General features: G+C 58.2%; 1 protein-coding gene across 2 annotated transcripts; it reads right to left on the reverse strand.

Moving 5' to 3' along the window:
* Positions 1 to 530: 530 nt before the first annotated feature.
* Positions 531 to 9,697, reverse strand: C6H11orf24 (chromosome 6 C11orf24 homolog). Of its 2 annotated transcripts, none has more exons than XM_074273815.1 (4): positions 9,536 to 9,697; positions 4,953 to 5,214; positions 2,548 to 2,658; positions 531 to 2,061 (listed from the first exon to the last, which is right to left on the reverse strand). In XM_074273815.1, the coding sequence occupies exons 2-4, from the start codon at positions 5,122 to 5,124 to the stop codon at positions 1,001 to 1,003; spliced, it is 1,344 nt and encodes a 447-aa protein (XP_074129916.1). In that variant the 5' UTR covers positions 5,125 to 5,214; positions 9,536 to 9,697; the 3' UTR covers positions 531 to 1,000. The 2 variants fall into 2 exon arrangements, with proteins under 2 accessions (XP_074129916.1, XP_074129917.1); XM_074273816.1 differs by lacking the exon at positions 9,536 to 9,697 and adding an exon at positions 6,778 to 6,903.
* Between the last annotated feature and the right edge of the window lie 2,091 nt (positions 9,698 to 11,788).

An 11,788-nucleotide genomic window follows, 5' to 3' on the forward strand; every position in this document is an offset into this window, starting at 1 on the left:
TTCAAAGGGCACTGGGAAGTCAGGCGTCGGATGCATCAGAGTAACTGAAGGAGACCCCAGGAGTCAGGGGAGGGGTGGGAAGGCCGAGGGGTTGAGCCAGAAAAGACCCCAGTCCTGCGGAAGCCTCAGCGTCCGGAGCGATCAGAGGCCGCGGGCTCGGGAGGAGGCGGAGACAAAGTAGCTGCCTGGAGCCGCCCCTGGAAAAGGCCAGGACTGACCGAGCGGAGCCTGGGCAAAAGCAGGACACCCCTAAATGAATGTTGACTACGGGTTGTCTGGAATCCAGAGGCCCCCAAAGCCGGGGTCACCTCCATGCTGGGGGAGGGGGCTTCAGACAGGGCCTGAAAAGCGGGAAGGATCAGCAAGCTTCCGGGTCCCTGCCCCTCTGGGCCATGCTCTGGGCTCAGCAAGGGTGGCCGGGAGAGCAGCAGGGACAGCGAGGGGCCTCCTGCTCGGGCCGCCCCCGGAAAGCCTTGCCAGCCAAAGGAGGGGAGGGTAAGTAAAATGAGGGGCAAGGAGACAGTAGCCCCTCCAGGACCTCAAGTTTTATTAAATGAGTGTTTACAAAAATAAACCATATTACTCGTTATACATCTCCAAAAGGGTCTGACTTCAATGAAGGTTGGCAGCACACTGTATTACATAAATAGAATTAAGCTCAGAAAGAAAAAGTCCGTCAGAAAGCCCACAAACTTGGCTGCTGGAATTCTGATCGAGACATTAAAAATGACAGATCGAGAGGAAGCAACCAAGAGGGCTCCGGAAGCAGCACCCGATCTGGGACAATGATTGCTGGCCTGGCCTGGCCCTTAGTCAACATGATTCTTAAAATGACAAAAGCAGCAGCGATTCTTTAGTAATGGTGGAATTAGATAGAAATTAAATCCTTTTAAGTAGCTGGCATTTCTCCTAAATTGCACCAAAATCATTTGGAAGCACTTGGTTTGGTCTTAGGCAAACTGAAAAGGGGGAGGGGAGGCCCCGAGCCGCCGCGTCCCCCTCACATTTCCGAGTCCGCGTACATGCCGTTGATTAGATAGTCCACCTGGGTATAGTCCTTCTTCTTGTAGCTCTCATAGGCCTGCATGGCCAACAGGACCAGGACGGCGAGGAACAAGAAGGTGCCGGCAAAGAGCACGGCCAAGAGTAAGTTCTTCTTGACTAAATACTGGGCCAAGGGTGAAGTGACAATTGGCACATACTGGCTTTCTGTGCCCGTCTCCAGGGATGGTTCGGGCACCGTGGGCGACACCGGCCTCGGGCCGGTCGGGAAGGGAGTGCTTTCTGGAACCTGCGAGGGGCCCGGACTCTCTGCAGCCCGGGCAGCCGAGGTCAGTATGGCGGTTGGCGTCGTACCGGGGTCGGTCGCCTGAGGAGTGGAAGGTGCAGCTTCTGGTTTGGGGGAGGACTCGGCCCTTGTGCTGGTGGAGAGGGGGGGAGTGCTCCTGAATGTGGCTGCTGAGGTTTGGGAGCTGGGAAGAGTCAGGGATGGAGTGGTCCCCACCACTTGTGGATCGGACGGCATGCCCACGGACCCAGCTTTGGTTGGGGTCAGCGCGCCCTGCGTTGGGCTCCCCTCAGAAGGTGTGGTCAGAGCCTGGCTGCGGGGGTCGCCGGCAGAGCCGTTAGCTGCTTTTGGCTCGGGGACCGTGACTCCCGCCGTGGTGTTCCTCGAGCCGTCGTGGTCTTGCGTTGCTGGCAGGGGGGCGGGGCCAGCTTGGGTCCTTTGGGTCAGTGCTGGCTCTGTGGACGCCTCCTCGGTGGCTCTCAGGACCTGGGGTGTGAGAGTGGCCAAAGGCCTGCCTGTTGTCACCGAGATGGGGCCCAGAGAGGAGTTGCCCGGAGCTGCGGAGATGCCCAGGTTGGTGCTGTTCGGAGGTGAGCTCCCAAGTTCTGTCTGGTTGCCGTGGGCTCCCGTGAGAGGATGAGGCGTCTGAGACAGCTCTGTGGGCTGCCCGGCGGTCTGGTTGTAGGCAGGAGCAGGGGAGGTCCCCGATTCACTGAGAGCGCGCCAATTTTCTGTGGTAGTCAAGTTCCACTTCTCATGATCTGATTCAAATTCTTTAAAAAACAAAACAAAAACCCCCAAAACTCAATGATTTTATTTTACAAAAAGTCTTTTGACAAGGACCTTTAAAACCGCGGTTCTCAATGGGTTTTGTACCATAGCAGATAGGCCCTCTACTCAGAATCCTGTGCTCAAATAAACTTTTAAACCCTAAGAAACATGTTAATATACACCCCAGGTTAAGAGCCCCTCCCTCAGAGGCCGCCTGCTCCCCAAGAAGTCTAGGCCTGTGTCAGTCAGGAGGCTGGGCCAGGCCCCCCAAGGGAGCTCGTGCCAACCTTGGCCCTGCAGGGTCTGTGCCCTAGGGTCTCGAGGTCCCTACAGTGACCTCCTGCCTCCTCCTTCGCCTGGCTGCGCCTCCAGCATCCCAAGTTCCAGCCCCATAGTCCCCAGGGGGCCCCCACAGTCCTCACTCTCCCAGCTCCCTCTCTCCTGGACACCGTTTAGACTTTCTACTGAGCCCCAAGATGCCCAGGTACCTGTGACGAGTTCTTGGATCTCCCAAGAGCTGGCATTTTGGCACAGTGCCAGCTGTGGACAGTCGAGGATGATGCAACGTTGCAGCTCCCCTGGGGAGCAGAAAAGCTGACCTATGGGAAAGGCAGAGACCCCAGCATGGGTGAAGGGAAGCCACTGCGGCCCAGCATGCAAAGAACAAGGCCCAGCCCGGCCCACGAAGATCCCCGCTAATGAGGGCTGCAGGGGCCCTTCCCCACTCCCGACTCAGCTCTTCTGAACAAAGATTGGGGTGCCGGGGCCCAAGCCCTTCTGGTCCCCCCGCCCACACCTAGAGCTTGAAAACATGCATCCAGGGCAGCTAGGTGGCGCAGTGGATAGAGCACCAGCCCTGAAATCAGGAGGACCCGAGTTCAAATCTGATCTCAGATACTTAACACTTCCTAGCTGTGTGACCCTGGGCAAGTCACTTAACCCCAATTGCCTTAAAAAACAAACAAACAAAAAAAAAAACCATGCATCCAACAGGGGAGCGCATGGTGAGGGCAAGGCTGGACCCGGGCTCAGCCTCCACCCCCCAAACTGGGATAATCAGAGCCCGACATTTGGATCTGGGAGAACATTTGGAGTCTGCAAGACAGGGGTGATTGAGATCTCACAACCCCGGGCAGCAGCACCACAGCCCAGAAAACGCCCGCCCCCTTCCCTTCCAGAGGTGGTGGGGGTGAATCACAGCAGACCCTGGCCAAGTCCTGGCCTTCTGACCTTGTGCAGAGGGAGGGGGAAGGGTGACTGCCTCCCCCAGGCCCCTCCTCCCAGACACTCTGGGACCCGGAAACCCAAGCCCCATGGGAGGAGCCCCATCTCCCCCCTCCCCCACAGGTTCTTTGAGGGCAGGGATCCTAGTACAGGGCCTGGCATCTACAAGGCCTAAGACAGGAGGTCTGGAGTGCAGGGAGGCAAAAATAAGACACTGGCCCGCATCTGGGCGGGAAGGGTGACGCCCCATGCAAATGAGGAGAGCGAGGGATCATGGAGAAGGGAGGAGAAGAATGAGAACGTTCCAGAAAGCAGAACGGGTAGCTCTGATGACATTGAACCAAAAAGGGTTTGCCAGAAGCGAGATGAGGAGAGAAGCAGAAAGCTGGGGAGGTCTTACAGCCAGAGACTCCAACAAAGGCCTCGCTTCCGAACTCTGTAACGCGTGGAGTCTAAGCTATAAGAATACAAGTCACTCCGCAAGTGACAAATGGTCAAAGGCCACAAAGGGTCAATTTTCAGACACAGAAATTAAAGCCATCTCTAGTCATGTGAAAAAATGCTCTAAGTCACTAATGATGAGAGAAATGCAAAGGAAGACAATTCTGTGCCGAATGGTGGAGGGGATGTGGGAACACTGGGACACTGGTGCATTGTGGGGGAGTTGTGAATGGCTCCAACCACTCTGGGGAGCGGTTTGGAACTCTGCCCAAAGGGCTCTCAAACGTGCATCCCTTTGATCCAGCAGTGTCTCTATGGGCCCCGTTCCAAAGAGATCTTAAAGGAGGGAAAGGCCTCCATGTGCAAAAACGTTGGTAACAGCTCTTTTTATGGTATCAAGGAACTGGAAACTGAGCGGATGCCCCTCGGCTGGAGAATGGCTGGACAAAGGTAAGATGGCAGATGAAGGTAAAGGAATATCACTGGGCATAACCAAGAACAGGCTGAAGGCAGAAAGGCCTGGATGCTGAGAGAAAGGAGCAGAACCAGGACCCCGTTCTACAGATAATCAGCTACCACCGACTCGGTTCTTCTCGCGGGCCAGCGATCCAAGGCAGAAAACGCCACCTGCCTCCAGAGAGGGAACTACGGAGGCTGAAGGTAAATCAGCACAGGCTCTGATCACTTCTTTCTCCTTTCTCCATTTTTTTTCTCTCTCATGGTTTTTCCCTTTTGTTCTGATTTTTCTCTCAATGGGAATCATAAGGAAAACTTGTAAAAATAAAAATGTACACATATAACCCCCAAAAAGAAAAATGTTGTTTTTACATGCAACGGGTAAATACAAATAAAAATTCCTTAAAAATTAAAATTAGAAACCAAGACACAATAAAATAAAAGGTAGCAGCAATAGAAATGCAATGAAGTCCTTTCTCCCTAACATCCCTGATGTCGAGTACAAATGCTTCCCCATTTTACAGATGGGAAAGCCGAGGCTCAGAGATGCCTCCTCACACTGAGACCTAGGGACAGAGACGGGATCTGAATTGGGGTCCCCTCACTCCAGAGGCGGTCAGCAGCCATCTGCCCGAGGTCACATCCCTCCCCGTGTCACCCTCTCACTGCTGACCCGTCCTTAATTCACATCTTGGCCAAAGAGGGAAGGCCAGGCTGTCCAGGGGCAGGCACACCCAGGCCTCAGGTTCCCGGTCCGGGGGCATCGGCTCACCTCTCCTGACGCCAGCTGTCGGGGCCGGGTCTCTGCACACTTGCTGGCACTGATCTTTTGGGGCTGTAAACATCCTGAACACCTGGGCCTGGCTCTTTCTCAAGGGGCTCTGCTGGTCTGACCAGGACAACGACAAGGAAGAAAGCAGAAGGCAGGCCGCGGGGGCCCACATCTTGAGCGCGGGCGCTCCGGGCACGGCGTGGTGGTCTCCAAAGCCCCCAGGGAGGGAGGGAGGACTGGCTGCTGTTCAAATGTGAGACATCTGCGAACAAGAGGCAAGTGTTAGGAAGGCCTTCCTGGGAAGGGCGCGTCTGTCCCTGGCCAGGAATCCACAGAAAGGGACCCCACTTTCTCTGGGCACCCCATGGGTGAAGGGAAATGCTCTGTAAAGGGAGACCTGACTTTTAAACACACGTCGGAGGCGGTAAGGCCCAAGGTCCTGGGTAAGAGCCTGCCTGGCTGTGGGATCCCAGACAAGGAGCCCGATCCCTCCCAGCCTCCATCTCCTCATCTGTAAAACAGGAATAAGCAGCCCCCCATGCCCCCAAGCTGCCTAAAGCACTTTGCAAACCTGAAAGCAAGTGGGCAGCGCCAGCAGGAGTTGGCTGCCACAAAGACCTGCCCGACCATCTGAGACCCTGGTTGGGGTTTTCTTGGCAGAGATATTGGAGGGGTTTGCCCTCTCCAGCTTGTTTTACAGATGAGGAAACTGAGTCAAATGCTTTTTCCAGGGTCACTCAGCTAGGAAGTATCTGAGGCTGGGTTAGAATTCAGGGTATTGGGCCTGAGTGGAGGTCACTCTAGTGCCACCGAGTGGCCCTTCCCTTCCATTGGGCTCTCAAATAAGAATAAGGCAGAGCAGGCGGGTCAGGGGCCCACTAAGTAAAGGAGGGAGACCACTGGAAAGAGACAACAGATGTAGGTGACCTCTGGCTAGAAAGAACCCAGAAACTGGGTGCTTGTGATGCCCCCTAGAAAGAATCTTGAAATTGGGCATATGACCTCCCCTGCCCCACTAGAAAGAACCCAGAAAGTGCTTGTGACCCTCTACCAAAAAAGAACCCAGAAACTGAGTGTTTGTGACCCCCCCCAACTAGAAAGAACCCCAAAACTAGGTGCTTATGAACCCTGGCTAGAAAGAGCCCAGAAATGGTACACTTGGGACCTCCAGCTAGAAAGAACTCAGATTCTGGGTGCTTGTGATCCCCCTAGAAAGGACCTTGAAATTGAGCATGTGACGCCCTTGCTAGAACTCAGAAACTGGGCACTTCGGCTGGGGGAAAAGCTCAGCAGAGAAGGCCCTGGCTTGGGGGGGAGCATCTTATTTACAAGAAGGACCCCTCTTTGGTTATTGCTTTTGTCCCCCAGCAGCAGCTTCTCGGGCCTCTGGCCTGATGGGGGATGCTGGCTGACCAGACTTGCTGGCCTCCTTCCAGCCTGGCCCCAAGACCACCTCCGTTTGAGCTCTTTCCTGCTGGGCCTCCCCCCAAAACCCCTCGGAATAACATGGAAAGGTTTCAGATAGCCATGTCCCTGTGGGGAAGGCAACAGGGGAGAAAACGGAGAACACGTTTGACAAAAACACCGAGAACTCTTTACTGGCCGGATTTCGGAGTCTACGCAGGCCCCCGGAGCCCACGGGACGTAGCAGATGCTTATGGACGGAATCCAACAAAGACGCGCTCCCTGACCACCTGGTACGGGTCCGGTAACGCCCCAGGAGCTACCGGAGGCGAGTCACCAGTCCAGGGTTGCCACCCTCGGGCCAAAGTCTGCTCTCAGGGAACTCTCCCACATGGGATGGGAAGGGGGGGGCCATACTGACCTGGAAGTCAAAGGGAGAGTGAGGGAGCGCTGGGAGTCATGGCTTCCGCTTCTTGCTAGTGGACCGGAGTCAGAGGGTGGAGGGAAGCACAAGGTGGGGAGGCAGGTTGAGGGCAGAGCTCGGGGGCCGGGGGAGGACTTTGGACAGGCTCCGACAAGGATCTGCTAAGTAAACTTTCTCTTCTCCCTCCCCAATCCGCCAATCCTGGAGTCCAGAGGATCACTCATCCCCCATCGCAGGAGTCCGCCCTCCCCTCCTCCCCTCTTTTCACTGGCCCCAGCGCAGCCTTACCTGGCACATTTGCCAGCGGCTCAGCTCCCCCTAGGTGCCAGGCCTGCGCCCTCCTGCATCCTCCCCGGCTCCAGGAGCCAGCTCCCGTGCTGCCTTCCCCTCTGCCAGATTTCCAGGTGCTAAGAAATCTGGGGACCCAAGATGGGCAAACCTCCTCTTTCACAGACGGTGGGCAAGGGGCAGTGTGGCCCAGAGGTCGGGGGTGGGCCTGAAAACTGACCCATACGGCTTGTGGGACGCTCCAGGCTTAGGGGTCGAGCTTCTAGAGATGACAGCTCGTTACAGCCCCCGCCACTTCCAGAGTTTGGAACCAGATGGAGAGAGAACTGGGCCCCGTGAAACGACATAAAACCCCAGCAGCCTGCGGCCCCCCAGTGTGACCCCCCGCCCTGATAGGTCAGCTCTTTCCATGGTGGCGAAGAACCGCGAATGGAGGGGGCGCCCGTCCTTTGGGCTGAACAAACTGTGCGGGCGGCTGCAGGGGAACGTCTTGTGCTACTCCGAAGCCCGACTTCTGGGCAGGACCAGGAGGTGGCTCCTGCAGCCGCAACGCGGCGCGGTCTTCGCCTGGGAGCCGCTCCGCTCCGGCCGATCTGGATGGTTCCCAGAGGCTCACGGGGAGAGCAGCTGCTCCCCTCCCGAGAAAAAGGCCGAATGCAGACTGAAGCACAGCTTCTAAACTTTATTTTTCGTGGAATTTTTTTTTTTGGGGGGGGGAATCTGGAACTCTCCGTGTAACTGGGATAAAGGCTGGACAGCTGCACACCCGGACACAGCCCTCTCCCGGCCCTCTCCCCTCCCTCAGCACAAGTCTGCTTCAAGTCCTTGTCATCTTGTAACAGACCTCCTGCTTCCCTTCTCTCCTCTCCAACCTTCTCCCCCCCAAGCCCCCAATTTGATATTCAAAAACCAAACATAAAAGTAAAACTGTGTCAGCTCCTTAGCCCCAAACCTTCTGTGGCTCCCTACTCCCCTAGGACAAGGCTCCTGAGACAGAGACCCTCCGGGGCAGCCCGTGCGTGACCTTCCTCCCCACTCTCGCCCCCAAGCCTTCCTGGGGCCCTTCCCACCCACGGCCGCCATCTTGGCCATGGGCGTATGGCGCCCTTACTTAAGGGCCAGGCAGGTCCTGACGACGGGACTGGCTGCAGGACCTCGGAGTGTGTTTGCACAAAGAAGCCCATCACGGCTGAACGGCCCCGGGGCTCACGGAGGGCCCGAGCCCCTGCAGGGCGGGCAGCGGGGTCTCCGCGCCCACGACATCTACGGTTAGGAGACTTACTCAGAGCGCCCCCCCCCCCCCGCAGCCTCCAGACCCAACCTCTGCCACCCCCGTCTCCACAGAGCTCGGCGCCTTGTCCCGGACGCTCGACGGGACTTTGGTCCAGGCCCTGACCGGGCAGGGATGGCACCGGCCGCTCACTGCCCATTGAGGGGCACGCCCGCTTCTGTGAGCGAAGACTCCTTGTCCCCACGGAAGGTCCCCTGCCCCCCATCCCCGCACAAAGGGGCCTTTCAGCCAACATGGCTTGTGGAATAAATGCTGCTTCTCATCCATCACTTCCCTCCTGGGCCCCCGGGCCCTGGAGACCCCACTCCCCGGCTCGCCGAGGGGGAGGCGGCCTGGGAAGGGCAGGGGGGGAAGGGCCCCCAGGGCCGCAGAGTCCCGGGAGGTGCCCGAGGTCGGGCCTTGCACACACTGGGAGCTTCATTCCACGCGATGCTAGACTGGAGGGAGGAGCGTTGGCCGGGCTGGGATGAGAAGGTCCCAGGGAGCGGCGGGCGGGAGGGGGGGGGGGGGCAGAGAATTCCGGGATGACGTCATTCCTTAAACATTACCCCGTGCCCACCCTGGTGGCTGGCACTGCGCCGGCCGGCCTCCTGGGGCTCTGACACCGCTGGCGGACCCGGCCGGGGCCAAGGAAGCGCCGCGTGGGCCAGGCCCGGAGTCCAGTCTGTGCCTGAGGGGCTCCTGCCGAGGGGGCGGGCGCGGGGTGAACCCCGCAGCCGATGTCACTGGGCAGCCCCGCCATCCGGGGCCCCCAGCGCTGCTCCCCGCTTGACCCTCCTCCCCGGCAAGGGCCAGCGGTGCTCCGAGGCCCGCCTGACAGCTCCTGCCGGAGCCCGGCCAGCGCAGGCCACGGAGGCCGAGGCTCTGGGTTCGAATCCCGTCTGACACGCGTACCCACGGGTACAGCAAGCCCTCCCAGGCCTCAGTTTCCCTATCTGTAAAAGGAGGCGCTGGAGCCTCCCCGGGCCTCAGTTTCCCCAGCTGTCCGACCAGGTGACCCTAAGCACTTCGCCCAGCCCCGGCTCCACGGACAGATCAGCGGGGTCTAGGAAGGCTTTGGCCAAGTCTCGCGAGAGAATGCGGAATCCTCCCCCCACCCCGCCCGCGACCACCTCCCTCCCGTCTCCCCTGGCAACGGCCCCTAGCAACCGGCCCCGGCATCAGCGCGGCTCTTACCGGGCGCGGCCCCGGGGAGGAGCGGCCGCCGCCACCTGCAGCCTGCAGGCGGCGCGGGAGAACACGGGCTCGGAGCGTGGCAGGCGCAGGTCCGGCCGCGGGCGCCTGGGAGCCCCGGGCCTCGGCCTTGGCCTCGGCCCCAGCTCTGGGCCCGCCCCACCCCGCCCCGGAAAAGACGTCACCCGAGCCGGAAATCCAGGGCGCGCCCGGCCCCGCCCCGTAGGGCGCCACGTCCGCGGAGGGAGGGAGAGCCGGCCTCATCGTGTCCCCGGAGCAGCCTCCGCTGAGGGCCGGAGGCTCCCGCTCTAGACACCGTCGCCGGAGGCCGGTCCGAGGTCCGCGCCGGAAGTGAGGTGGACGGAACCCCGCGGCGCTGCGGTCGTCACCGGAAGCGGACGGGGGCGTGCCGGAAGTGAACGGGATGTCCCGGAAGTGGGTGGGGCCGGAGACGAGACTACCGGTCCCCGGACTCTGGCTGAGCGACTGGGGGGCAGTTAGCCGAGGGGCCAGGCGGAGGCGGCAGCCTCGGCGTCCTCGCGGTACAGACGAGGAAACCGAGGCCCAGACAAGTCGCGTCTAGAGCCCAGGGCCGCCCCGCGGCAGTCTGGGAAGCCCGGTTCGAGTCGGGCCCTGAGAGCAGGGTTCCTTGGGCCACGGGGCCTCGCCCGTCCTGTCGCCCCCCAGCGCAGGGCCCGGCCCGGGGAGCCTCCCCCTCTCCCCGAGGCCGCCCCGGGGGTTCGGCGGTGTCGGGAGCAGCCCTGGCAGTGCGGCCTTGGGGAGGACGGGGCCTCGGGCAGCGCTATTGTTGCCTTGCCCCGCTTGGGGTCACTCCCTGAGGTCAGCACCGCAGGGGCCAGGTCAAAGGTCCCGGGCCTGTGGCCCCCGCCCTCCCAGGCTGGAAGAGAGTCTAAAACAACCACGAGAGGTTCCCTTTTGTTCAGATTTTTCCACATAATTCTGATCATTCAACGTAACTCGTTAGAAAATGTTTTTTATAAAAATGAATGAACTTGTAACCAGGAAAAAGATAAAAAATATAAATAAACAAAACCCACAAGAACAACAACATATGTAGCCCAGGGAAGACTTTTTCAAAGTTGGGTTTCTGGGTAGAATGTAATGGGGCAGAAAGGAAAAGCAGCTTGGAGGGAGAACACTTTGCTACTTTATCTTTAAAATGTCAGAAGATCCTAGCCGGGAGAACTAGCTGCAGATGGGGGAGGACGGAATGAATGCACATTCAGCTTATCACTGTAGTCCCCCAGGAGAATGAGGGAAAGGAAGCCGGCGAAGATCCTGGGGGGCCGAGCCTCCCAGTGTGGTGCCTCCCTTCTCACCGGATGCACTTCACCTGGGGAGGGGGCTCTGGAGGGCTCTGAAATGTTGCCACTGAGACCTCTGCTTTTGGAAGAAGAGAAAGGAACTTGGTAAAATGTCACCATTTGTTCACAGGAATGACCCGAGGGTGGAAAAGAACACACAAAAGCATTTAATCCGGAATGGTCCGAAGTGCTGGGGAAAACGGGCTGGTGGCTGTGCCTGGGGTGCGTCTGCCCGTGTCCGGCCATCCCGGAAAACAACCTGGAGTCTGACCTTCAAAGTTACGAACTGATAACCTTTGACCCAGCAGCAACTGCCAGGGTTGTGACCCAGAGGGATTAAAGGAAAGATGGATGAAAGGGCTTTTTTTGAAATGGCAAAAAACTAAGGAGATTCCAATCACTTCAGGCCGAGCATTGAGGGTGTACAATGAAATGTGGGCCCACTCTAGACAGGGAGTGCGCATTGAGGCTTAAAAATGTGGCCCTTGAAAGAATGCTCTGCTTGGTTATGTGGGCCTTGTTTTTCTTGCTTTCTCAAGGTGTGCGGTCAGAGGAGAAAATGTGAGCCTGAGAGTAAAACAATTTTTAAAATGTGGCATCAACTCTGGAATATGATTGTGCCATGAGAAATGCTGTAAAGATTGATTTCAGAGAAACCTGGCAATACTCGGCTCGAGCAGAACCAGGAGCGTGACCCGACATCCTAAAGGCAAACAACTCTGAAAGACAAGGACTTTGGTCAGCCCCTTGCCCGTTGTCTCCCTGCTGACGGAAGGGATGGATGGACCTGTTTGGGGCACAGCCAATACGAGAATTTGTTTTTGCTTGACTCTGCATATGTGTTACAAGGATGTCCTTCCCCCAGTGGGAGTGGGGTGGTTGGTTGGTTGGTGGGAAGGAGGGGAAAAAAAAGAATCGAGAATTGGAAAAA

This window comes from Sminthopsis crassicaudata, chromosome 6 (assembly GCF_048593235.1).
Source record: "Sminthopsis crassicaudata isolate SCR6 chromosome 6, ASM4859323v1, whole genome shotgun sequence".
In the NCBI taxonomy this organism is placed as follows: Eukaryota; Metazoa; Chordata; class Mammalia; order Dasyuromorphia; family Dasyuridae; genus Sminthopsis; species Sminthopsis crassicaudata.

Coding starts and splice junctions, on each gene's coding strand:
- C6H11orf24 (XM_074273815.1), bottom strand. CDS start 5,124: ATGTGGGCCCCCGCGGCCTGCCTTCTGCTTTCTTCCTTGTCGTTGTCC. Junction 2,659..4,952: donor GACAGCTGGCGTCAGGAGAG/GTGAGCCGATGC, acceptor CCTTTCCCATAG/GTCAGCTTTTCTGCTCCCCA. Junction 2,062..2,547: donor GATCCAAGAACTCGTCACAG/GTACCTGGGCAT, acceptor TGTTTTTTAAAG/AATTTGAATCAGATCATGAG.